Source organism: Lissotriton helveticus, chromosome 6 (assembly GCF_964261635.1).
Source record: "Lissotriton helveticus chromosome 6, aLisHel1.1, whole genome shotgun sequence".
Taxonomy (NCBI): domain Eukaryota; kingdom Metazoa; phylum Chordata; class Amphibia; order Caudata; family Salamandridae; genus Lissotriton; species Lissotriton helveticus.
Genome location: NC_136067.1, coordinates 1,891,998,056 through 1,892,025,302, shown reverse-complemented (window position 1 = coordinate 1,892,025,302; position 27,247 = coordinate 1,891,998,056). Strand labels below are relative to the sequence as shown.

Here is a 27,247-nt window from a genome sequence, read left to right as displayed (position 1 = left end):
ACTTGGCGATGTCCATAGTGTGTTGCACTTCTAACTGTGTCTTATGGACAGCTTGAATGTTCTGTAGTCAGATTCTGCCTCCACGGACACAGGGCAGAGCCATTAAAGGGCCTAATTCTTCACTGCATCTTTAGGTTCCCTCTTCATTGAGTTTAAACATGAGGTTTCAGATCAAGAGTTGTTAAGATATTTGAAAAGTGTGATGATGTGATTTTTAATATTATTACCCTCTTATACCAGCAGAAGACAATGCAGCAAATATACTGGTTAACCATAAGATGGAAAGGTTGGTTTATTGAATTAGGGATTTGCTGGAGTTGTACCTAACCTCATGAAAGCTATCTACATATGTTTATAAATTGCTCAAAGTTTCATACATTTATGGATTAGAAAAGAATTAATACTGGAGTCAACCGAATTGTAAACAGCAATATTGAATTCTCACACAAGAACATTGCCAGAACCCCGTTCAGAGGGTCACGGGGCACGCAGGGGCTACTGTGCCCAATTGTGGTGGTTGAGGCCTTTTACTCCTGATGTTCTGAGGCCGTAACTACTATGGATCCTGCTCAACTGGACCAAGTATCCCTTCTGCGCTTGACTCTCAGTGGTAGTTGTGGTCAAGAAGTCAAGGCTCACTCGGAGGGGATGTAGATATAGGTTAGTGGACACAACTCGTAATTCAAAGTGAAAACAGTACGAACAATAAATCAATATCCAGCCAAATACTGTCTTTAATAAGGAAAAGTAGTATTTTATTACTATCTCTACACATGAAAAGAAACGGGGCATTCAAATGCAACAACACAATTCTTTGAGGTCAAGTCTCTAGTAGTTCTCAGGAAAATTCCAGTCCCACCCTCCTTCAAGTAGTGTGTTCAGAGGTATTCAACTTTCACTGGTGGCCGCATCAGGGAATGCAAACTATTAGGCTGCACTCAAGAGTTTCCCTTTTGACCCTTTAGGAACTTAGTCAAAGGTGTCTATGGTGCTGTAGCACTGTTAGTAGTGAGTTCCCCTGGGCCCAAACTGGCCCAGTTCACGTCTTACCCGCACTCGCAGCACAGAAGAGTTCAGCAATACAGTGGGCAGCTTCAAACGCGCACCTATGAGTCCTGCTCAGCTCTGAGAGGTAGGGGTGTTCACAGCCCATGCAGCAGCATCTGACTGCACAGACTCTCTCTCCTGAGCAGTGCTGCCAGAGGTATCCCAGATATCAGAGCAGTTCCCTGCTCATGAAGATGCAGTAAGTTGCATAACGGGGAACGGAATCCTTTCTTGAGCTCCTAACTGGAACCAACAAGGGTGCAACATTGTCCACAGCATCTCCGGCAATCAGGGGGAAGTTCCCTCTTATTGCGGGTCCAACCTGCCGATCGTCTTCTCAATATCTTCTGAGGGTGTCGGCCTGAATTCTTTGGCAGCATTGGAATCGGAAGGCCCTGCTGGCATATGGGTTGCCGTGGGACAAGTTTATATGGGCGCAGACTCTCCCAACACACACTCCCCAGCCCAGACAGTCACATGTCTTCACTCCCCTTGAAGCAGTAACATTACCAGTGGCCCCCTCTGGCATACGGGGTCACTGCAACGTGATGGTATGGGTGCAGCAAGACCCGCATGGTGTTCCACACACAGCAGTCTACAGCGGCCATCTCCGGGCATATCTGAGTGACTAGAAAGAATCTTGCACATGGGTGACAGCCTGATTAACGCTTAGCCAAATCCTCATACCTTGCACAGGGAGTCCACAAGATAGGCTCCCGACAGGACCTTGCTCTCACCAACTCTCTCCTCTTCCTCACAGTGCACACTGGTCTTGGCAAGCAGACACATGTTAGTGCTCCAGGCTCCAGGGCAGGTGGTCTTTTTTTCCATGGGCGGTGTCCCTTCATCCAGCAGGGAGACTGGCATGCCTTGGCCCCCAGTCCTGGTCACAGGCAGAAGTCTTTCAGAGCTTCCTCTTCTCTCACAGTCCATCTGGCTGCTTGACAGAAGATCCATTTTTGGTGACATAACCTCCCCATCTTATAGTCCTTTTCTAGGCACCAAATGTAATTTAGGGTCTGGGTCTTTGAAGTTTTGGGTTCTGCTTCTTTTGAAGTGAGCACTTCTCCTTTTCATCTTCCTTCATGAAAAATGGTCTGCCACAGCAGGCACGACTCCGGAGCTGATTGTCCACAAAACAAGTTATGGAAGTTCACACTTGGACGTCAGCCACAATGATATGTGCATCAAAAATGTAATCCCAGACCCCCAACCCTACTCTTTAGGATTCTCCTACCAGCCCATCTCCCTTTCTGAGATGTGTCCAGGCCCCTTCACGAACAGTCTAGTGAAATTCAAAGGAAGTCTCTTCCTTTTCTCTCCAGTATGTCCCCACCCAGTGCACAGGAATGCAGCAATACGCAAATCTATTCTGGGGGGATTCCTCTCCTCCTTGTCTCTATCAATCAGGCCTGGGCTTCCCAAAATGGAGCCCCAGGTCCTCCATAGAATGTATAATTGCAGGCACACTCACTCAGTGTACTTTCACACTTTAAGTCCAGAACAGTTCCTCCATGCATTGTGCCCTTACATGTACTCATGCATCCAGCGCACACACACTCAGTCTGCGCACACTTTTCAGCACTTTTTTCTATATTTAACCAGGGTGTGCTCTTTATAAACACACGTTCACCATACACCCTCATTATGTGCACACTGCACAACGGTGTGCAGACAGAATATCAAGTTTAAAATATCGAGTTGCACAAATATCGAGTCAGAAATATCGTGGTTCAGAAATATCGACAGCAAGAATATCGTGGTCAATGTGTAAAGTAATGTATTATTAATTAATTAATAATTTGTTGTTAATTAATAATAATTTAATTTGTAATTAAATATGGTAATTGTGTAATTAATTTTTGCTGTGTGTTTTGGTGTTTATAGGTGTAAAGGGTGAGAAGTAATTTATTTGTAATTCATGAATTAATAATTGGTTAATTAATTTTAATTAATTATTTGGTAATTAATTGTGGTCATTCTGTACTTAATTTTAGGTGTGTGTTTTGGGGTTTATAGGGGTAAAGGGTGTTAAGTAGTTTATCTTTTTTATTAATATTTATTTGTTAATTGATATTAAATTCATAAAAAATGTATTATGGCAATTGTGTAATGAATTTTAGGTGTGTGTTGTGGTGTTTATAGGGGTAATGGATGGGAAGTAATCTGTGTTTAATTAATTAATATATTGTTAATTAGTGTTAATTATTTGATATTTATTTTGGGTAATTGTTTATTTTTGTGTGTGTTGTTTTTACTTTTAAGGGGGGTGGGTATTGAATACATTTGAATTACTTCATGATTAGTTGTTAATAGTAATAGTTTTTCATTTAAAAATAAGTTTTATTGTGTTTTATTATTTTATAGTTTAATTTAGGTGTGTGTGTGTGTGGACATTTTAGTGTTAAATTGTGTGTAATTAATTCTTGTTTATTTGTTTTTTTATTAATATTTTTTAATTGATTATTAATTATGTTAATTATGGAAGTACATTTAGTTTAAAATGTTGAAGTGTGTTTTTATTGGTGTAGTGTTATAGGGTAGGAAATAAATACATTTATATATTCCTATACTATAAATTCCCCATTCATTCATTCATTCAATTAATGTTTTTGTTTGTAAATATTTTCTAGTTTAAAATATTTTTTTTAAATGTATTTATTTTATTTTATATAATATTTGTAGGTATTTGTTCTATGTAATTAATATTATAATGTTTTCTTTGTATATATTTAATATATTTGAATTTTAGTTTAAAAAATATTTTTTATTTATTTTTATCATTTTTTCAAAAAAAATATTATTATTTTTAAAAACCTTTGGAGTGTGTATAGTAATTTTTGACTCTCCGCTATCCAACACTTTCCCTACTGTTGCACTCACCGAAAAAGGAATAGTAAATTTTACCCTTCCGCTATCCAACACTTTCCCTACTGTTGTACTCACTGGAGTGGGAATAGTAATTTTAACCTCTCCACTATCCAACCTTATCCCACTGTTGCACTCAGTGGAGTGGGAATAGTAATTTTTACCCCTCCGCTATCCAACACGTTCCCTACTGTTGCACTCTTTGGAGTGGGAATAGTAATTATTGCCCCTCCGCTATCCAACACTTTCCCTACTGTTGCTCTCACTGGAGTGGAAATAGTAATTTTTGCTTCTCTGCTATCCAACACTTTCCCTACTGTTGCACTCACTGGAGTGGGAATAGTAATTTTTATCCCTCCACTATCCAACACTTTCCCTACTGTTGCTCTCACTGGAATGGGAATAGTAATTTTTACCCTTCCGTGGTCCAATACTTCCCCTATTGTTACACTCACTGGAGTTGGAATAGTAAATTTAATTACTCCGCTATCCAACACATACCCTACTGTTGCACTCACTGAAGTGGGAATAGTTATTTTTACCCCTCCGCTATCCAACACTTTCCCTAGTGTTGCATTGACTGTATTGTGAAATATAAGTTTGAATATTTTTTAATAGTATACTGTTTTAATTTATTATAGATTTTAGTTTTTTATATTTTAAATCATTGATATATATTTGTATTGGTTATATAATTTTAAACTTTTAACATAAATTAAAAATAATAGTTTATTAATTGTTTTAAAGTAAGTGTGTATCTGTTTTATTTAGTTTATTTGTTATATTTCATTAAAATGTATATTAACTGTCTTTTATTTTGATAAAATTGAATGGAATATTTAATATATTTAATTTACATTATTTTATATTTATATAAAAATCGATATTTTATACATCTATTTTTTTCCATCGATATTTTGTAGTCAATATTTTTTGACTTACCTGTTTAAGTATAGGAGTCGATATTTTTGTTGTTTATATTTTTTTACTCAATATTTTTTACATCAATATTTATTACATTGCTGTTGTGTCAGTGAACCCTGCACAACACTTCAACCATCATATTGAACTCCAAGTAAGCACACATACACTCAGAAAATGCTTTATTCACACATGCACTGCACAGTAATACATCTGTCATGTAATGTATTTCTCTTGGCAGGTGCGGTTACAGGGTGCATGCCCCCACAATGAAATGACATAATACAATATACACCATCCACAGATAAGGGTGTTATCTGTGCTTTTACAGTCCATGTGACAATGCGGTAAAAAAAACGGCTTGATGCCAAGTGATTAAAAACAAGTGTACTAACATTCACACTCAATGAGGTTGCAACACACACAACATACACAAAGACAGACTAATACATACATGTAAAGAGACCTAACTCGGCCCCCTTGGTCCCCCTTAGCTGCACAGTGTCTTTTTTCTTTTACAGTTACTACGTGATCAATATTAGCGTATGTACAAAATGCATGCCTTAAATTTTGCAGCATTCTAATTTAATATTTGTTTTCTTAGTAATTCACTTGAGCACATTAGGAGTGGCGAACAAAGGGCTGGTCCCTGCGTAGTCCTGAAGAAGAGCTTGGGGAAGCTCGAAACATGTTGAAAGAAACTGCTAGGCACACCTGACTCATTGTTAGTAGGATCCCTAGAACCCCACTTTTAATGTACCACCCAGGAGCAAGAATAAATCATTTATAGCTCACTAGGCAGGTAGTTTTAAAATCCACTGTACACATACCACTCCACTTCACAATACACCGAGCACCACACATAGTCCACAATTAAAGTACTCCTACGTATTTCGCAAGTCGCAGCACGCCCCAGTCCGTAGAGGGCTGGGATGGCCCCAATGATGAAGCATGTCACCGTGGGGAAACCCTGGTGAGTGGGTGGGAGAGTGTGCCATATTCGTTACCAGTTAGTACAAGGTAGACCGGGTCCAGGTTGGGGGGAGAACGGGGGAATTATGTGAAGTTAGATAAACATACGTAATGCAACCTGTGACCTACAGGCTATTTGGCCAATGTTATTTGCTATGATGGAATTCATAATAAATAAATACATTTAAACCATAAAACCATTTTTGTTGAGACCTTTCATCCAAAAGCGAAAATTTGCGAAGGTGATATATTTTTCAACTTCGTGGAGTCAGCTGGACATCTTTGCAAAGCTTTGCCATTTTCGCAAGACGATCTGATCATCGGATTCACCATCACTTTCTGGTATTAACAGTATGCACATTGTAAACTGTAGGTGAAATGTTAAAATGATTCGAATACCTGTCCTCTATTACCTCAAGTTACAGTGAGTATGTATGTCCCTTAGAGGTGGTCTTGAATCCTGAAGACATGCTCTGGACTTGTAAAGATTGCCTTTGTTGTGTCTCCTGCTAAGTCTTGTTTTGTCCTCCACAGCGGATGGTGTCGCTCTTGGAGCCGCGGTGTCCACATCACAAGTTTCAGTGCAAGTCATCGTCTTCTTCGCAGTCATCCTGCATAAGGTACGCTTCATCATGCCTACTTATAGCCTTTTCAGTCCCAGGGTGTCCACACTGTGGCTCAGAAGTTGTTTTAGTATTGTGCTTTAACTTTATTCAAACATACTATTTTTGACTCCCAGTAGGCTCAGAAAAAACATTGTTTTTCTTCTTTGAACCAACATTTCATTGAGGCAGGCCATGCATGCATCCCTGTTGGAACACTCAAACACAGGAAGGAGGGAATTTGTTTGTGCTTCTCAAACATTCTGGCATGCCTACTAAGGTCATGTTGGCCTAAAATTCAGAGTCTGGCAAACACAAACCATGAGAGCATTTGACCGTGGTGTACATTGGCATGAATGGAACATTTGAATGTATTAGTAAATGTGGTCGATAGACTAGTCATGGTGCTTTCAGAAAGACTGGGACTATAACTATCTGAATTTTAGAAGCTCCGATGCACTAATGAGGAATATGTATCAACTGTGCAGATAATCCACATTTAAGTGTGGATTGGGTGGGAAATGGGTGTGGTGTTTGTGGCGTTGTAGTAGGTGTTGGCTCTCAGCAGCGTAAGTGCCAAGGTATGAAATGTATTTAAAGTAACTATTTAAATTAGTTGATAAACCCGTTTGGCTCCTCGGCATGGCAGTCTCAGAAGAATGAATAAAGGAAGGACTGAAGAGCAGAGGAAATGACATGTGCCAGACACCAGATTATTATTTTCATGCCTCAGTGTCTCCCTTCCGGGTAGCTCCTGTTTTTCCTCTCTGCCACGTTCACAGCCTTTTTCACCTGCTTTGGGATTCTAGGGTGTACAGATGTCTGCATTATAATGGTTCCTTTGAAACTTGGTGTATTCGTGTAATTATTCAGTTCCCAAAATGAGTACATTTCACTCATCCCCAGCCTTCTCCTTAAGCAGAGTTCTGTACCATGCAACTGTGCAAGGGCTACTCCCATTCTGCCATTGCATTTGATATTTGTGGCACAGCTTCCTTGAATGCCACACTAATGTAGTTTTCTTGCATTATGTCTCCTCCTTGGGCAGTGTCCTCCACATTTGTAATCACCTGTCTGATTTCACATTGACTGAAGCCCTACCCTCATTACTTCTTTCATTTCCTACCGCAGCTCCTTATGCAGTTTTAGTCTGATCTCAGGTGCCCCGAATGAATAAATCCAACAAGTGGAGCGACTGTAAGAATTAACGAATGAATGGACCTTATCCAAGCACTGTGAAAGGAAAGCTGGAAATCATTACTTTTAGTTTGTGGCATTCTTTCTGGTGGAGATGTGACACATGTCAGTATGAATGCTCAGAGGAGGGGCGTGGCTTAGCGCGCAATGGAGGAAGACGTGCCCGGGTAGAGCTCCTGCCTGAGCTCCCCTACCCCGGGTCATTTCTCCGGCCAAGACTATCCTGATTGGCCTGAAACTGCTGGCGGATCTGCCCGCAACCCCTGACAACACACAGGCCGAATTTTGTAAGGATCGGTCGCGGAGCTCCGCACCGAGGCTGGCGACGCCAACACAGCCGGCCTGACTGCGATACAGCTGGGGACGAGATTACGCGAGGCCGCGGCTTCTCGCGGGCTACTGGGCCTCACGCTGCGGCCCACCAAAGACGGCCCGACAGCTAGCGGACACGGATGGCGAAGGGTGCATCGACCCTAGCCACAGTGCAATTGTAGCCCCCACATATCAAGCCCCGAAGAGCATCGGTGGGGACGACGACGGACCAGAGGCAGCCAGAAACCGACGCGGATCGAGTTTGGAGGAGACAGACCTGCGGGAGCGCGGAAGAGTGAGGGCGAGCACCCGCCTCCCGCAGACACAGCTTGGGCTGGGACACGAGAGCGGCGCAGCGGCGCCGAGGAACGAGCGGAGCCTTCTTCCTTCTCCCCCTCCAGTGCTGCACGCTGCCTCCCGCCGACATCACAGGCCAGGGACCCTGGAGCCTACGGGACCTCGCGGTGGCACAGTGAGTAAACGGACCGGGGACTCCCCCCCCCCCCCGTGGAGGGGGCTGCACACCGAGGGCCGCGGGGACTTTGACGGGCCGTCTGTGCCCCCACACACCTGCAGCAACACTACCCCGAGAGACGCCCTAGCAGTGACGACTGCCCTGGTGGGGCCCGGATAACGGCTGGGTGCGGCGGGAGACATTCAATCTCCAGAACCGGCCTGGTGCCCCAGCCTGCTGCTGCATGCGACCCGCCACACCACAGGCCCCAAGCGTCTGATTGTTACACGCATTGCGGGGCTGCCACGTGGGAGCTGGGGGAGTGGGTGAGAACATGAGGCCTAGCGGCGCGATTCGAGACACCTAGACACTTGAGTGGGGAGCACACCCTCGGCGGGGGCCTGACACTATTCGGAGTGAACCCTGCTTCTCCACCACGCCAGGGGGCGGCAGTGCTAGGGGACCGGCACCGTTGATGACGCCCTGATTATCCACATTGCCTGACACACTACAGACGTGGCCCAACGACTCGCCTGCTACCCTGAGCTCAATTGGACAGACGCAAGCCTCGCTACTGGCACTGCCTGTGCACACCGCTTGCCCCATGTCTGGAGGGGTGATGACACGTACCGGAACGGGGAGTGCATCGGTGAAGGGGAAGACAACGAAGACATCATCCAAGATGGACGCTGACCACGTGGCGTCGAAGCTGGACTCAGTTCTTGCAGCTATGGAAAGGATGGAAGAGTCCCTCCAGCAGACGCGCACCTCCTTGGAAACTAGAATAGACAGTGTGGCAATAGACCTGACTCACCTCAGAGCTGACCACAAAAAACTGCAGGAACGCACCACAACGCTGGAAGGCACGATGGCATCGCTGGAACCGAAGGTGACCCAGTCAGACAAACACATACAAGATCTCCTTAACCGCGTGGAATTCTTGGAAGACCGAGCGGAGGATGCAGAAGGGCGGGCGAGGAGAAACAACATCCGCCTGGTGGGTATTCCGGAGAAATGGGAGGGGATGGACCCCACGCAAAGAGTGGAGGACTGGCTGCGAGAGCTGCTGCCAGAAGATACGCTGTCGCCCCACTTTGTGGTGGAACGTGCCCACCGAGTGCCAACGAAACCCCTCTCTGCTGGCTCGAACCCCAGGCCTATTATCCTGCGAGTCCTAAACTACAGGGACCGAGATGCAATCTTGCGGGAAGCAAGGAAACTAGGCGAGATCAGAATTGACAACACCACAGTCATGTTCTTTCCTGACTACACTGTGCAAGTGCAAAGGCAAAGACACTCCTTTTTGGAGGTGAAAAGAAGACTGCGACAGGCCGGACTTCAATACTCACTGCTCTTCCCTGCCAAACTACGGGTGGTGGCGAAAGATAGAACGCACTTTTTCATGGACCCTGACGAAGTTGGGGCCTGGCTTGATGAGAACATGCCCGACGTACCCAGGCGAGCACAGGGGACCGCTACCATGGAACGCGCACGGGGAGCACGACGGCGCAGCCGGCGCAGAGCTCCCACACCTCCCCGAGCCCGAGAGACACCGGCTCCCTCCCCATCTACACATGAGATGGTACGAGGACAACGGGACGCTCTCCGCAGTGTAGCGGAAATCAGCAACACTCCGGCTCCGTCCCCTGCCCCGAACACCAGCCCGGCGCCCCTCCCGAGCGATGATGAGGCAATCTATGGTTTATCGGACTACCAGCGCACTGACGATCTCCCAGACGTCACTCCTCAAACTGCCGACCTATTTGGCTGAACTAGTCCAAGTAGTTTCCTGCTTCCATGCACCAGAGCGGCCATGACTACGCAAGTGCTCCATGGACCCCCCTTCACAGGTAACGACCTGCACAGCTATGCACTGCTGGACCCCGATCACCTTCGAACCCTGAACTTCAACCAGGTACTGTGATTACTGTATATACACGGCCCAACCGCCCACTGCCACGAACTAGACGCCTACTCTGTAGCATTGTACATGCCAGCTGACACTATCTGGGCCGTCCGGGGAAGTAGATCTCCTCCCGGAAACCTCGCCCCCTCCACTTGATGCCTGAGAGCGACGCCGGCTTCGCACTGTGAGACGAGACCCGTGCAACTGCCAGGCAGCAGCGGCCTCACCACCCTACCCGGGAGGGATGCCGCACACCCTATGGACCACATTGTACTTTCTATTGTTATAGCATAAACCACACGATACCCCCTAGAACTGTATAGTTTGCGAGCTCCATTGAGCGTTTCGACGGCAACATGTTGTGCAGCCGACCTTTTGGCATTTCAGGTTCTGTTGCCATGTTGAGGCTATATGTTTCCCCCCCTTTCCCTACCCTTCTACACCACTGGAGATCACCACACTCTGTACTGAGACCTTGGAGCAACTATGTGCTGGGGGCGGGACCCTGGGCCCGGTGGGAATCACTGCTTGAGGATCTGACTCACGGGGGGGCTGGAGGAGCTTACGCATACGGAAACTATGTCTGAGATACGAATATGCACTTGGAACATCAGGGGAATGCACACACCAGCCAGGCGTTACCAGATTTACTCATACCTAAAATGACACAAGATAGGCATCGCACTGCTTCAGGAAACGCATTTGAACAAGACAGAGGTCCTAGCACTACACCGTAAATGGCGCGGGCAACTATATGCCACGACCTACTCCTCATACGCCCGTGGCACACTGATATGGGTCCGACCTGGGACCCCCTGAACAGTTACAGACACTACGATAGACCAGGAGGGAAGGTTTGTTGCGGTACAAGGCAGGCTAAATGGGCAGCAGGTAGTGCTGGTATTACTGTACGCCCCAAACGCTGATCAGGGAGTCTTCCTGGCGCGCCTTTCCACGGTGATGGCGACCTGGCACGCAGCCCCGTGGCTACTGGGTGGAGACTATAATTGCACACTAGACATAACGATAGACCGCTCCTCTCCACCTCCCATAGGCGCGCCGACACGTGGAGCCACGAAGGCGCTGCTGGAGTGGGCAGAGCAGTGGTGCCTCCATGATGTTTGGAGGTCGCACAACCCTGGGACACGGGTCTACTCCTATTACTCAGGCGCCCATGACTTGCATGTCCGTCTAGACATATTCATGGCGTCCACTGAACTCCTACCCCTTGTGACCGACACATTATACATAGGCCGCATGCATTCAGACCACAACCCACACTTTTTATCTATGGCTTGGGACCGCCCGCGCCCCCCCATACCCATCTGGCGACTACAACCAGCGCTCCTGCTTGACGCGGCCTTCCGCGAATCCCTCCTTACACGCGCTTCCCAGTACTTTGAAGACAACACGGGCACGGCATCCACCCACCAGGTGGAGTGGGATGCCTTCAAAGTAGTGATCCGGGGACACTGCCTGAGGACACAGGGCCACATGAGACAACAACTAGAAAGTGAACTGACCAGGCTAGAATCTGACCTGCTCGACAGGGAGGGGGAGGCCATTGAAGGTGGTGCTGACTCACTGCAGGGGGCGCGCGCAGAACATGCGAGCCTACTGGAGCGACTCCGCGACATCAACTATGCAGCGCATTCGGCGGGGACACATCACCTGAGTGACAGACCTGGCAAGTTACTGGCCTGGCTGATTTCACAGGAGACCCGCCCGACCCCAGTGGTAGCAATACACGTAGAAGGGAAGGGCCTATTGTACTCGCAACACCAGATTCATGATGCGTTTACCGGTCACTATGATGCACTATACCGCTCCCGACTGCTGCACCCACGCCCGGACATTGCTGACTACCTCTCCCCTCTGCAAATGCCGCAGCTGACTACTACACAACAGGATGAACTGGGAGCCTCGCTTGAACCTGATGAGGTACGCGAAGCAATCTTTAACCTATCTAACGGTAAATCCCCGGGCCCGGATGGGCTCCTGGCTGAATTTTATAAAGCGGGCTCGGATATACTCATCCCAGAACTTCTGAGAATGTACGCTGCAGCAGCGGAGGATGCAGCCTTGCCCTCAACGTTAAATGAAGCAACCCTGATCTCCATCCCCAAGCCTGACAAGGACTGCACACAGATGGGCTCTTATCGCCCCCTAGCACTGTTAAACACGGACTATAAAATACTGGCCTCCACACTGGCCCGGAGACTGGCCCCCTATGTTCCCCGCCTGGTGCACCAGGACCAGAACAGTTTTGTCCCGACACGCTACACCTCCCACAATATCCGCCGCCTTTTCCGAATACAGGAGTATGCTACCCAACAGTGGCCCAGAGCAGGATGCCTGATATTAGACCTAGAGAAGGCCTTCGACTCGGTTGAGTGGCCGTACTTGGGAGCAGTACTGGAAAAGTTCCAACTGGGAGGAGGCTATGAAGCCATGGTGGGCCTGCTGTATGACAAACCAACAGTCCGAGTCCACACGGGCACACTGCTCTCGGACGCCATTCGGGTACGGAGAGGCACCAGACAGGGCTGCCCCCTGTCGCCTCTATTGTTCTCCCTGGCCATGGAACCCCTGGCCACAATCCTCAGGACCCAAGGGCTTGAATGGGGGATTCCACTAGTGGATGGCCTACATACAGTGTCGCTGTACGCAGCGATTTACTGCTGTACGTCAGAGACATAACTGACATCCCTGCCTCCCTGGCCGACGTCTTTCGGACCTTCGAAGAGATGTCAGGCTTAAGAGTTAACTGGTCCAAATCGGGGGCTTTTTCCTTTAGCCCGGACACGCCCGAGTGCGACGTGCGCCTAGGTGGAGGCAGATTGCAGTGGCATCCCACTACGTTCCGCTATCTGGGGATACGAATATATCGGAATCCAACAGACATCCTAGAGGGGAATCTCCTGCGGGCCATTGCCTCGGTTCGGGCGCAGATCAAATTCTGGAACACCCTACCCCTCAACGTACCGAGTCGTATAGCACTTACCAAAATGATAGTACTGCCTAGGCTGCTGTACTATTTCGCCAATATACCCACGTACGTAAAATATTTCGAGACCTGGAGATTATGCTGCGTAACCTCATCTGGAACACGGGCCGGCCCTGCGTAGCGCTGACCAAACTCTACATGCCAACAGAGCAGGGAGGCCTGGCGGTTCCTAACATAGAACTGTACTACCTTTCGGCACAGATGCAATGGGTGACGGGGTGGCTCAGCGGCAAACATCTCGAAGATACTGCCTCAGGCACTGCTGCCTGGACGCAAACGCAAATCTGCAGGCTGTTCCACCCGATAACCCGAACTCCCTGCCCCTCACAGTTGCACCTGGCTGTGGCGCGCAGATGCTTCCTGCGATGCCTGCGGCTCACCCGGGCAACGACGCCATATGCCCCGATACTACCCATACTAGGCACTCCAGGACCGGCGGACGCACTGACTGTGACTCGATTGGCAAGCTGGACGCAGGCAGGGGTGGACACTCTGGGAGACCTATACACTGACGGAACGCTACTCACCTTTGCGGACCTGTCCTCTAGCACGGAGCTCCCAGCTGGCCAGTTCCTGCTGCACGCGACTCTCTTACGCACACTTACTGCATCCTGGGGCGACATGACTGTAGAATTGCCGATGCATAGCTTCATGCAGTATCTACATGTCATGGGAAATGGCTCGCATGTCATCCATTGGTTGGCGCAGGCCCTACAGATGCACTCGCAGCCATCCACGTTGTCACTACGGGAAAAGTGGGCGACAGATAGGGGAAAGGCCTGGACTGATAAAGAATGGGCGATGATCTTAGTTGGACCGACATATATCCCACGCAACCCTCGCTTCAAGGTTATTCAATTCTACATCTTGCATCGAGCTTATCTTACACCCGACAAGATAAACAGATACTTTACAACAACTGATGCCGCTTGCCCGCGCTGCTCTCTGAGTGGAGCAGACCTTCTACACATGCTGTGGCACTGTCCTGACATACACACATACCGGGACGAGGTAGTAACGTTACTCACACGCAGCACTGGCGAGCAGATACCACACACATGGGAAGCGTGCATCTTGGGGTTGTACAAGCGCACGGGACTTAACAAAGTGCAGACGCGCTTCTGGCACATGGGGCTCATAACGGCCAAACGCCTGCTTACCCGGCATTGGAAGGCTGCGACCCCCCCCAACACTCGGCACTGGCGCGCCTCCTTTACTAACTGGGCTCGCGCGGAGAGTACGGTGCTCCTTCGAGAGGAAACGGCGGGGCTACGAAAGTTCCCTATCGCTCAGCTCTGGGACGACCTCCTCAAAGCATTTCAGTGCACCTGCCAGGAACGGGGGATCACTTGAGATAACAGGCTTCATCGCCCTTGCAATGCCAATCACCCCCGGGAGCGGACGCGGCCCTGTCCCCCTCCCCCCCACCCCCTCACCTCTTTAGATCTCACGACCTACACTGACGGATACAGACGCCTATAATTCTCAGATCTACACCAGACGCCCACACAGCGCCGCGCACCCACTTCTGCCCCTGCCCCAACCCGCCCGCGCCGACTGTAGAAGCTGACGGGGAGACGCCTCCCCTCCCTTTCCCCCCCCCTCCATACAGGAGGACGGCCACCACGTCAACAGATGGCACCAACACTCTGCGAAGCGCTAGCTTGCACCCTGACTATACCCCACAGCTCGGGAACGACAACCCCCCCCCCGTTTTCACACTTCACACTGCAAGATGCCCTGTCACGCCCCGCCCCACATTTGCTGCCACATATGAGACCCGTGACGATCTCTCTCTTTCTCCCCCCCCCTCTCATTCCTACCCCAGGTTTTCCCCGCCATAGTATAGGCATCGGGGACGGTTTGTTTGCTGGTCATGTTCCCCGACCAGACCCACTTCTTAACCCAAACGGGACACTAGAAGCAACATGTCACTATCAGGAAGCGATACCCTATTGCCCTCATGCTATCCACACTTTGCAGAGAAACAATGACAATTACGCACCGCGTAGAGTATTAAACGCTGCCGCGTCCTCCGCAACCTCCCAACACCAACACTGGGAAGACATGCAGACATCACATTGCTGGCCATCTGAGCCTTGATCGAACCGGCTGCAGACTAACCCTGCCGCACATCATTGCCTGTTACTATGCCTCAGTGAGCTATACCAATATGTATCTTGCCTATTCACAGACAGCATTACGGACACGGGTATGATGAAACACCTAATGCTAATCCCCCCCACCATCGGCTAACCGCAACTGCCTCTTGGGCTATTTGCGGGGACCTGGGAGATTGCAATCACGGCACTAATGCTGGGTGAAAACTGTATAGCTACTCTTGACAACGTAAGACAAAATTACAAGATCTATCACTTATGTAACTAGATACCAGATGACTGCAAATGCGTTTACATAAGATTCGCCGCCGGACCCCCGGGTTGCCGGCTAAATGGCTGTGGCATCCAGTTAGAGGTTTCTCTGATTGTTCTCTGTTCGGCTGACCCCTGTGAGCCGTTGCATGTATTCTGTGTGATGCAAACCTTCTGCATAATAAAGGTCTTCTAAAAACCAAAAAAAAATAAATGAATGCTCAGAGGAAGCAAGTTCCCTATGGGGTCTTCTGAACCTCTACCTCCTTTAGAGCTGCTATTCATTAAGTGTGTTTTGATTCAGTGAGAAAGATAGCGTAATACAGAACAATAATCAAGACATTTTTTCCTTATAAAAGTCCTGTATAATGGTGCAGTGGGTGTGAGTGAAAAAGCATTCTCAGTGCTCTCTCATCGGTGATACACACATGTGACAATAGTGATCAAAAGTGCTTATTTGAAAACAAGAATAGCATGGCCTGTTCTTGACTAATCAACAATATGGATAAGGGTCTGGGATTTCAGTCAATGCTTCGATCCCTAAGGAGATAACGGGATCATCATCTGGATATAACCAAGCCAGAGAACCAAGAGTAGAAATAGACCTTGCAAAATAATCCAGGGATAATGCAAAAATGAGTAGTCCCTATTGCGTGATACCCAAGGATAATGGTCCAAACCTCTGGGAGGAGGTCGCCGGAACAAAATGGAGGTGTCGCCAAGCCAGGGGAGTCGATGTTCCACCGCATGGAGTGCAGTGTGAGCCTCTCCACGCAGAAGAGGTCCCAAATAGAGAGCGAATACAAGAAAATTGGGTGCAGCATGATTGAAGCATCATCCCGGCAGCAAAGTGAACAGCGAGTGGGTGAGAAAGATAAACACACTTAAGGAGGACAAGGGTAAGTCCCAGGATGGATACCCTCTATTTCTTTAATGCTCACACCCAGAAACATATAGTCATGTTGGGCCTACTCTACTGGCCCTGTTTGGTTTGCATCCAGGGCAAAATTGCTGACTGGTCCAGACTACTCTAAATGGTGCTGGTCCTTGTGGCCTCTGTGCTGACACGTTGACAGTATAATGACTGGCAGCATACTGCTAGAAGCAGCTCTGGTTTTCTGTAAAACCCTTGCAAAAGTAGCCTTTATAAATACTGCTTCTGTCTAATCATGGAGCCACCCAAACTAGAATGGTTAGAGACGGAAGGATTGTTCTTTGATGTTAGAGTGTCGCCACCTTTTCAGTCCTAATCTTCTAATATTCAACCTCTATGCTAGGTGGATATGACAGGCGTAGAAGTAAACGATTACAATTATATCTGGACCACAGGACAACAATTGTAATAATAAGACAACATGTTTTTTGCAAGATTAAAAGCGAGCAGAGCATGTAGTCGAGCTCTGCAAAGAGACTGACATGTTTCAGTATGGTGATAGTCACCAAGGATCCCTCATCTTCATCAGGACCACAAGCATCTCATCAAATACTCTTCAAACTAAGCCTCAATGGTACTTGTTTCACTGTGTCCAGTAATGCTCTGTGTGATGTTCTGGGCTTCTCAGATCATCTGCATAATACTGACTGGTCACCTGGCCACAAATTTAGGTCTGTGCTGGGATCATGGTGGGAGCAGGTGACCCCAGGGCGCGGTGCACCACCTAGCGTCTCTACTGGAAGACGCGCATGGAAATCAGCCCCGGAGGGCAGCCATAGTTGATAGTGTGTCATTACTGATGGCAGTCTTACACATGGAAAGTGAAATAAAGGTATTAAGATTGAAATGTGTGATTCCTAATCTAGTCAACCCACATTCCACAGGTTTAGGTATCTGTGTACAGTTTATGTACCCCCAAATCATTCTTCAACACATGGGCGGCACTACAAAAGAGTGATTGTATTAGGATTTCTAGGCAAGAGGGGAAAATGTGCACCTGATATGATGATGCAACGATATCACAGGATTCTGGACAACAGTAGTGGACAGCAACATAGTTTGTAAATTCGAAATTTAAAATTAGAAAAGTTGGAATCAAGAAGTCATAAGGTTATATACTCATTATTGTCTTTGTAATCGGTAGTCAGTTTGAAAGCCAAAGGTTCGATTTTGTTTTAACTTCTCAAAAAATAAGAAGTCTTTTTGCAGGTGCTCACCCACTCTGTAAGGTACCCTAACGTTTACCACCACATGCCGTCTGATCCATTACCTTAACCCGTACTCTCTAGTCCTGTCCTGATCGCCTGCCCCACCCCCTATTTCTAACGTTAACCCAAGGTCTAACACTAAGCCTAAACATGACAACTTCACCTTCAACCTAATCACAACCTATACACTAAGCGTTTGTTTTTTGGACTGTTTGCTTTCTTTCGAACCTTTTTGCTTTGAAACTATTGTTTTTGCATTTTTTTATTCCTATTTGATTCAAACTTTAGACCTAGTACCAGGGCTGGCTTTAGCGCTGGTGGCGCCCGGTGCAACAATGTTTGTTGTCGCCACCAATTACCTCCTTCGCTTCAGATTCCCTACCACCCTTTACTGTTCTATGTTAGGTCCCTGTGACAAAAGCAGTAACTCACTGAACTATCTACATTGCATGCACTTCTGTGATCTGAATGATTCACGTTCTTTGCAACAGGCATATTAACCCTCTGTGCTACCTTGTGATGTGTCAAAACTTCCACTAGGCAAAACTCATATCTCTCTCCGGCAGACTCCTTAATTAACAGAGTAATCTTGACATATTTTGTTGCTTGGAAATTGCTAGAAAGCATTAACAGACTACAGGAGGTAGCCCATAAACCCCAAAAAAACTAGAGCAATAATCTGCAACAAACCACAGTGTCTCAAGAGTATTATTTGCAGGTCAAGTATATGTAGCACAATTAATTGCGACGGATTACATCCAAAGGTGGAGAAAACCAGAGAAACATTTTCATATAAATGTAAATATATTTCATTTGACAAGCATTTTGGACATATCATTCATCTGAATTTGTGTATTCATGTACTGGGTATCCTAAATATGTAAACCTTTTTTGTTTAAATCTCACTTGTCTCTTGTTGTGCCCACCGCTCTCTCTGCATATACCACGTTACATGTCACTTGCGCCATCACTATACTTCACGAGCACTTGTGCACAGTATTTTGTTGGTACATGTCATGTAACGCAGTGCTATTGACCCATGTGCTTGTACATATGAAGTTTAATATGTCCAACATGCTTGTCGATTGAAATATACTTTACATTTACATGAAAATGTTTCCCTGTTTTTCTCCCCCTTTGGATTTAATCGGTCGCAATTAATTGTGCCACATATACTTGACCTGCGAATAATATCCTTGAGACACTGTTGTTTGTTACTGGAAATTGCTAGACGCAAAGAAGCTGCAGCAGGTGCTTTTACATCCACAATATATTTGACAACTGTGGCACCAGTCGTACCACCCTAGAGCCGGCCCTGCCTAGTACTGTGAGCAGAATCCTGGCTTTCACAGGGCAGTAACTGGAATGTATTTTGGAGACATGCCTATTGTGGTTGATTCCAAGGAACAAGAAGTGGGAACAGTGTTCATGTGGCAGTGTGGCTCACTAATCAACATACACTCTGTGGTTTAGGAGCAATGTCCAAATTATGTTGTTTTAGGAGAGGGATCTTAAGTAATCTGTGGCCTTAATCGCTGTTGAAATGCATATTATAAAGTTTTTGTTAAAAAAAAAATGAAGTATTAATGTTCAGAAGTTGAAAGAGGGTTATGGGATTGCTATGGCTAATATCTGGCACATGGAATCTGATGAGGGCTCCTCCTTGGTGAACATAGCGATGTAAAATAGTGAGTTATGCGATACAGCACCCAAAGACGGTCTTGAGGGGGCTACATTGTTCAAGATGTGGCTCAAAAGGAAGATTGTTTTTATGGTGCAGGAGAGATGTGGAATGTGTTAGTGTGTTGGTACTTTATAAATACAGATTACCCCAGTATTGGAACTTTCATAGATTCCCATGCTCTGTATCATTCCCCATCGTCGGAATGGGAGTCTCGGTAACAAAAATACCATAGTTGTAGGTACAAAAGACCAAGGAAAAAGGCCTAGGCCTCATTCTCTTTTGTAGCATATCACCCTCTTTGTGTAAAAGAGATCAAACTTAGGCCTCAGCCAATCAGAAGTGCCTAACCCCTTAGAACCTTCCTGAAGGAACCTCAGTGCCTCAGATTTTCTACCGCACGTTGTGCTTAGGGAGTCTCCTTTGAGCTCTGCTCAACTTCTACTCTTCAAAGGATTCACTTCAGGATTGTTGGCTGCCTTCCAGGATGTCAGAAATGGAGAAGAAAAAAGCCCTTTCAAACCTCGTTCCACCTGTGGCAAGAAAAGGCTTTTTGTGGAGGATAGGCACAAAGACTGCATTTATTGCCTCTATCCTGACCACCAGGCTGCGGACTGTAAGATGTGTCGCACCTTTTCGACCAAGACCCTCCGGGACCGTGAGGGTAGACTCTTGACATGGCTCCACAAGCTGAAATCCAGAAAGGACACTGTCTCTAGTGACAGTGAGGATGCAGCGTCGATGTCTTCTTCAAGAAGGTCAGTGAAGAGGGGTAGGGGTTCCCCTTCTCCTTCTATGGAAAGATCTTCCAAGGCCTCAAAAAAGACCCCCAGTGAGTCTGAGAGCCCAGGTCCCAGCAAATCTCCTCACCGAGGTGTAAAGGAGAGGGTAGGACCTGCAATGCCTTCTAAAGGTGAGAAGACTGTCACAGCCTTCAAAAAACCTTCATCCCAGTCTTCTGAGAGGAGTTCCAAGTCCTCGACGACGAAGACGTTGACGGCGGAAGTTCCGTCGATGAAAAAATCAAAATCGGGATTGATGTCGTCGACGACTAAGGTGCCTCCCGTCGACGGAGGCTCCGACGACTAAGGTGCCGTCGACGAAGGTGCCGACGACAAAGGTGCCGTCGACGAAGGTGCCGACGACGAGGGTGCCGACGACGACGGTGCCGACGACGAAGGTGCCGACGACAACAGTTACACTCTCGCCGACGATGATGGTGCCGACGTCGGCAATGACGACGACGATGGTCTCGTCGACGAGGGCGTCGACGACGACGACTTTGACAATGACGATGGCTGGCATGACGACGGTTTCATCGTCGACGACTTCGACAACCCCGATCTCGTCGACGCGTATACAACCGTCGACGATACTGTCCTCTGAAAAAAGGATTACCATTTCAGTGACACGAATCACGCCAGAGATGACTTCTGGGAGGAGTGTGTCTCCCCTACTACCAACCATGCTTTTTCAAGAAGGGGAGTTAGAGGAGGATGACCAGGACTCGTACAGCTATGCCAATAGTCCCTCCCAACTTCTAGTCAAATGCCAGGACACTGACTCTGAGGGCGAATACGGCCACGAGGAAGTTGGTCATCATCAGTCGGCCCAGTCGCAACACCATTCTGAGCAAGAAATGGTTACAGTGCCATCTTCTTTTCTCCAAGATTTGCATAAGATGCTGCAGGACTATAAATCTAAGGCCTATTCCGGTTCCGTCAACGCCTGCTACACCTGCAGGACTTTCAGCCTCATTAGTGACGCCTACTTTTCCGGCTCCAGTTTCCCCTCGGCCTCAAATGTCCTTCCATCAGGATTCCTCCGGGTTACAGCAGGCCCATGATGATTCCTCGGATGAGGATCAGCAGTCGGATCATGGCTCTATTCCGAATACTGAATATGATGAATATATTATTCCAGATCCCTCATCTCCAGTCCCGGATCCGGCGGATTCCCCGCCAGCGGACATTGGGGGCTTCCATCAGCTGATGGAAAGAGCTGCTGCAAGATTCAAATTAGCCATGCCTAAGGTTACTACAGATTGTTTCTTATATGATTTCAAGGAACCTTTTAGGAAATTAACGAGGTCCATTCCTATTGTGGATCATTTGTGGAAGGAGGGCCTAAAGGCCATGAAGAACCCAGCGACGGTGGTCCCTGTGCTACCGCGTCTGGATAAAAAATACAAGGCACCCGATGATGGACCGGCAGCCTTAACGGGTCATCCAAGACCAGACTCTGTGATCTCACAGGCAGCGCAGAGGAAATCCCGTAACCCCTCTGCTCCCTTAACAACTCCTCCGGACAAGGAAGGGCGGAGGTTGGATAATGTGGGGAAGAGATTCTCGTCAATGGCAGGTTTGCTGGTGCGAGCGGCTAATGCCCTAGCGATCTTGGGCAGGTACGACCGCCAGCTTTGGTGTGATGTCGCCCCATACCTTGACCAGCTGCCTCCGGAGTCTACAGCTGAGGCAAAGAAGATCTTGCAGGAGGGGGAAGCAACGTTGATGGAAATCATTGACTGTGCAATGGATATTGCGACGACGGCGTTCCGTTCATTGGCTGGGGCGGCAGTCCTCCGTCGCCAAGGATGGCTCAAAGCTACTTGGTGTCGGCCTGAGATCCAAAACAAGGTTCTGGATCTTCCCTTTGATGGTGGGGCATTATTCGACAAACTCATTGACGACACTCTGCAAGAAATAAAAAAGGACACAGAGACTGCCAGGTCCTTGGGGACCCTTCAATACCGAAAGTCTCCTTTTAAGGGATCCAGAGTTAGAGGTGGTAACTACAGAGGATCCTTTCAACAACAACGCTATTCCACCACGGGCTCAGGTTCCCATCAATACCATCAGCCTTATCAGCAGCGGCAAGGCCAGTCTACCAACTACTCCAGGCCTTACAATAAGGGAAAACAGGCTGGACGAGGACGAGATTCGTCCAAGCGCCAATAGCGGCCTCCTGGCTCTTCCTACTGGACCCTCCTTCAAGAGATCATCAGTTGGAGGCAGGGTCACCAAATACCTTCACAAATGGTCCAGGATAACATCGGACCGTTGGGTGCTCAACATCATTCGGAAAGGGCATACCTTGGAATTCACGCAAGTCCCTCCACCCAAGCCCTCGGCAGCCATTCCATCAAAACACCAGCGTCTCCTGCGGCTCGAGGTCCAACAGATGCTCCGGAAGGGAGCGATAGAGCCGGTCCCCTCAAATCAAAGGGGGCAAGGATTTTATTCCAGGTTCTTCCTGGTGAGGAAGACGCTAGAGAAGTGGCGCCCCATTTTAGACCTCAGGGAGCTAAACACCTATCTCATCTCCCTGACCTTCCGGATGATCTCCCTCAGGACATCTTGAAGCTTGTCAGCCCGGGGGATTTCATGGCCAAGCTCGATCTCGAGGATGCGTATTTCCACGTTCCGATTCACCCAGCACATCGAAGGTTTCTGCGATTCACAGTAGCCAAGAGCCATTTTCAGTTCAGAGTTTTACCCTTTGGACTCCGCTCAGCCCCAAGAATTTTCACAAAGGTGCTGGCACCAGTAGCAGCTTTCCTGCGAAGGAACCATTTTCAGGTCTTCCCCTACCTGGACGACTGGTTACTGAAAGCTCCGTCCAGGGAGGCAGCACTGGAGGCTGTTCAAGCTTGTACCAATTTGTTTCAGAATCTGGGACTCACTCTGAACAACGAGAAGTCTTCCCTGGTCCCGTCCAGAAAGGCTCGCTTCCTGGCAGGCATCTTGTATTCAAAGCTCTCAAGAGCCTTCCCTACTCCGGAAAGGAGAGAGAAATTAAAGACGTTGGCCCAAGACTTACAAACAAAAAAGTGTCTTTCAATACGCCGCTACAAGTCTCTTCTGGGAGTAATTTCATTGTGTATTCCACTAATTCCCCATTTCAGACTAAGGATGCGTCCTCTGCAGGAGCAGCTAGACAACCAGTGGAAGCTGGTCCACGGTTCATTCGAGGACAGAGTGACGGTCACTCCAGGGATGAAGGAAGCGGCCTTGTGGTGGACAGATCAAGACAACTTGTCCCAAGATCTATCCTTCGTAAGCGACCCGTCTCCACAAGTGGTAACAACGGACGCGTCATTGGAGGGTTGGGGGGCAGTGATGCAAGACCTGCATGTCAGAGGTCATTGGTCGCCCCAGGAGAAACGCCTCCACATCAACCTGTTAGAGCTCAGGGCGATACGACTGGCTCTGCAAGCTTTTCTTCCTCGCCTGGAAGGTTCACAAGTGCTTATCAGGACGGACAATACCACGGCCATGCACTATGTGAACAAGGAAGGAGGAACCAGATCTCGTCCATTGAAACAAGAAGCTCAGCAGATCTGGGAATGGGCAATCCTTCAGAGGATATCGCTGAAGGCAGAACACTTGCCAGGCGTCCTAAACGAAAACGCCGACTGACTGAGCAGGTCATCCTCAGTCAGTCACGAATGGGAATTGAATCGGAGAGTTTTGGAGAAGGTCTTCAGCCAGTGGGGCAGACCGGAGATCGATCTTTTTGCACTCCGACCAACAAGAAATGCCGGTCTTATGCAAGCAGGCTTCCCCATCGAGGTTCTCTGGGGAGTGCGCTTTCGATAGCATGGTCGAGGACATTTGTCTACACTTTTCCTCCCATACCTCTGATCCCACGGCTCCTCAGGAAGATCAAGGTGGAGCCGTGCAGGATGATCCTGATAGCCCCGGCTTGGCCGAGGCAGTTCTGGTTCACGGAACTCCATCTGCTGTCGATAGCCCCTCCTCTTCCTTTAGAGGTTCTACCAGATCTCCTCACGATGTCCGAAGGACAAGTTTGGCACCCAGATCCGCAGTCATTACACCTGACTGCATGGCTCCTGAGCAGCGAGAGTTTATGAACCTACACATATCAAGTGAGATTAAGGATGTCCTTTCTCAGGCAAGAGCTCCTTCTACAAACAGGACTTACCATCTTAAGTGGAAGATATTTTGTTGCTGGTGCAAGAAAGAACGCATTGATCCTTTCGCTTCCAAGCCTCATCAGATCCTTCCTTATCTGCTGTCCTTGGCTAAGTCCGAACTAGCCCATTCATCGATTAAGGTCCATTTGGCGTCAATATCAAGGTTCAGGAGGACTGGGTCTGGGCCCTCCTTGTGGTCTTCCAGAATTGTCAAGCAATTTCTAAAGGGCTTGTTCAGAGTCTATCCACCAGTGAGACCGCCTCCTCCGACATGGCATCTGAATCTAGTCCTTTCTCAACTCATGAAGGGCCCGTTTGAACCAATCCATTGTTCTGATATGAAATACCTTTCATGGAAATTGGCTCTCCTCCTCGCTCTCACGTCGGCTAGGCATGCTGGAGAATTGCAGGCCTTGACTATCCAAGAACCTTTCCTTCAATTCAAGAGAAACACTGTCATCATGAGTACTAATCCGAGGTTTATGCCTAAAGTTCCCTCGGACTTCCACTTGAATGAGCCGGTCATTCTGAAGGTGTTCTTCCCTCAACCGGCTACACCAGCAGAGAGAGCATTGCATTCGCTAGATGTGCAACGTTGCTTGAAATTCTACTTGGAGCGCACTAAGGGTTTTCGAAAAACGTCACAGTGGTTTGTTGCCTTTGGGGGTCCAAGCAAGGGCCTTCCACTATCCAAACAAGGTGTTTCAAGATGGATCACGAGTGCCATTCTGCATTGTCACACTGCTGCAGGGAAACCTCTGACTGGAAAGATTCGAGCACATTCCACGAGATCTGTGGCTTCTTCAACAGCCCTCTTCGCGGGGGTGCATATCAAGGACATTTGCAGAGCTGCTACCTGGAGCAGCGTTCACACCTTTACCAGGCATTACTGCTTGGAGTCCTTACAACAAGATGATGCGGCAGTAGGACAGGCTGTCCTGAGGAAACTCTTCCAATGATTGGTTAGCTTTCCTTTCTTTCCCACCTTCCGTCTTTCACATTTTGTATCTTTATGTCATGTTGCCTATTGCTATACTGTGATGATGCAAAATGTGGTTTTATTGCTAACTGCTTGCTACTCTGATTCAAAGCATGGGAATCTATGAAAGTTCCAATACTGGGGTAAGAAAACAAGTTACTTACCTGTAACTTTGGTTCCCCAGTATTGGTAACTTTCATAGATTCCCATGCGCCCACCCACCTCCCCGAGGAAAGCTCAGCCTACAACAGATATGGTGTCTAAGTACACAACGGCTACGAAAATCTGAGGCACTGAGGTTCCTTCAGGAAGGTTCTAAGGGGTGAGGCACTTCTGATTGGCTGAGGCCTAAGTTTGTTCTCTTTTACACAAAGAGGGTGATATGCTACAAAAGAGAATGAGGCCTAGGCCTTTTTCCTTGGTCTTTTGTACCTACAACTATGGTATTTTTGTTACTGAGACGCCCATTCCGACGAAGGGGAATGATACAAAGCATGGGAATCTATGAAAGTTACCAATACTGGGGAACCAAAGTTACAAGTAAGTAACTTGTTTTCTTTCTTTTTGTTTTTGCCTCTCTCACTGAAAATACAAGTTTATAAATGCATGAAATATAAGTGAGCATTCAATCTTGGATCTTGGAGACTCATTTATATAAAATGCTCAGTTCATTTCACTTGACGGGTGATCGTTTTCCTTTTCCTTGTGGTGTCAAGTGACCTCAGTAATTGTGATGGGTTTATCTCTGCATTCATGGTCATTATGCTGGAATTAATGAAAACGGATAAGGATTAAGCAGTGAAAATCTTTGTTCCTGGTAGATAATGAGCCTTGTTTTGTGCCAATAGGGATAATATGTGGAAAAGATAAAGTTGGATGCATTGCACAGCTATCTCATATAATTACCCTTCAGACATAAGTAGCTTACTGCCAGCTTGCAGGAGATTTACACTCCCAGCGGTGCCCGGCTGCTTTAGGGTAAAAGAATTGCATCTGTTGAGCTACCACTGCCCCTCCCGACCTGCACAACATGGTTAGATGGCTGCCGCCTGTCTCTGCCCCATCCGCCCTGCCTTCCATTGTCTTAGTTCCATGCCCCTAATCCCTCTCTCCTGTCCTCCATGGTCCATTTTGCTGCCACTCCCTTCTGCCCTCCATGCCCTGTTCGACTGCATCTGTTCCTACTGCCCACCCTGCATGGTCTGTTGTGTAACCCAGCCCCTTTCCCCTGCCTTCTCTTATCTGTGTCCAGCCCCTAACTCTCCCTTCTGCCCTCCATGGTCCTTTGTGCATGGCTTTGCACCCTCCCTCTTGACAACCATGGCTGTTGTGCTGCCACTAACCCGCTTGCTTGCCATGCATGGTCTTTTGTGCTGCCACTGCCCCTCCCACCTGCTCTGTGTGGTCAACTTGCTGCCCCTGACCCCCTCCCACCTTCCCGCCATTGTCTGTGTGTATGTCATTACAGTCTCCCTGTTGCCCTCCAAGGTGTGTTGTGCTTCAAGTGACTATCCCACCTGCCTTGCATGGTCGGCTTGCTGCTCCTGCCCCCTTGCCCCTGCCCTCCCTTTTCCATGTGCAGGCCCTATCCTCTCCCTCCTGCCTTCCATGGTCCATTGGTGTGTCCCTGCCCCCTCCTGCCTTTTATGGTCCGTTATTTTGTAACTGCCCCTCCTGTCTGTCCTCTATGGTCAGCTTGCTACCTTTGCCTCTTCCCCTCTGATCCCTAATGTCCATATGCATGGCCCTGTCCTCCCTTCTAGTTTCCATGGTCTGTTGTGCTGCACTGCCCTCCTGCTTGCCCTGCGTGGTGTATTGTGCAGCTGCAACCCTTGGTGCCTGCCATGTAAT

General features: G+C 48.0%; 1 protein-coding gene across 1 annotated transcript in view; it reads left to right on the top strand.

The window, feature by feature from the left end:
• Positions 1–27,247, top strand: part of LOC144763857 (zinc transporter ZIP9-like) — a 110,048-nt gene that overhangs the window by 63,250 nt on the left and 19,551 nt on the right. Inside the window, exon 5 of the mRNA XM_078649839.1 lies at positions 6,343–6,428. Within this exon, the coding sequence (XP_078505965.1) occupies positions 6,343–6,428 (86 nt within the window). The remainder of the gene's footprint in view (positions 1–6,342; positions 6,429–27,247) is intronic.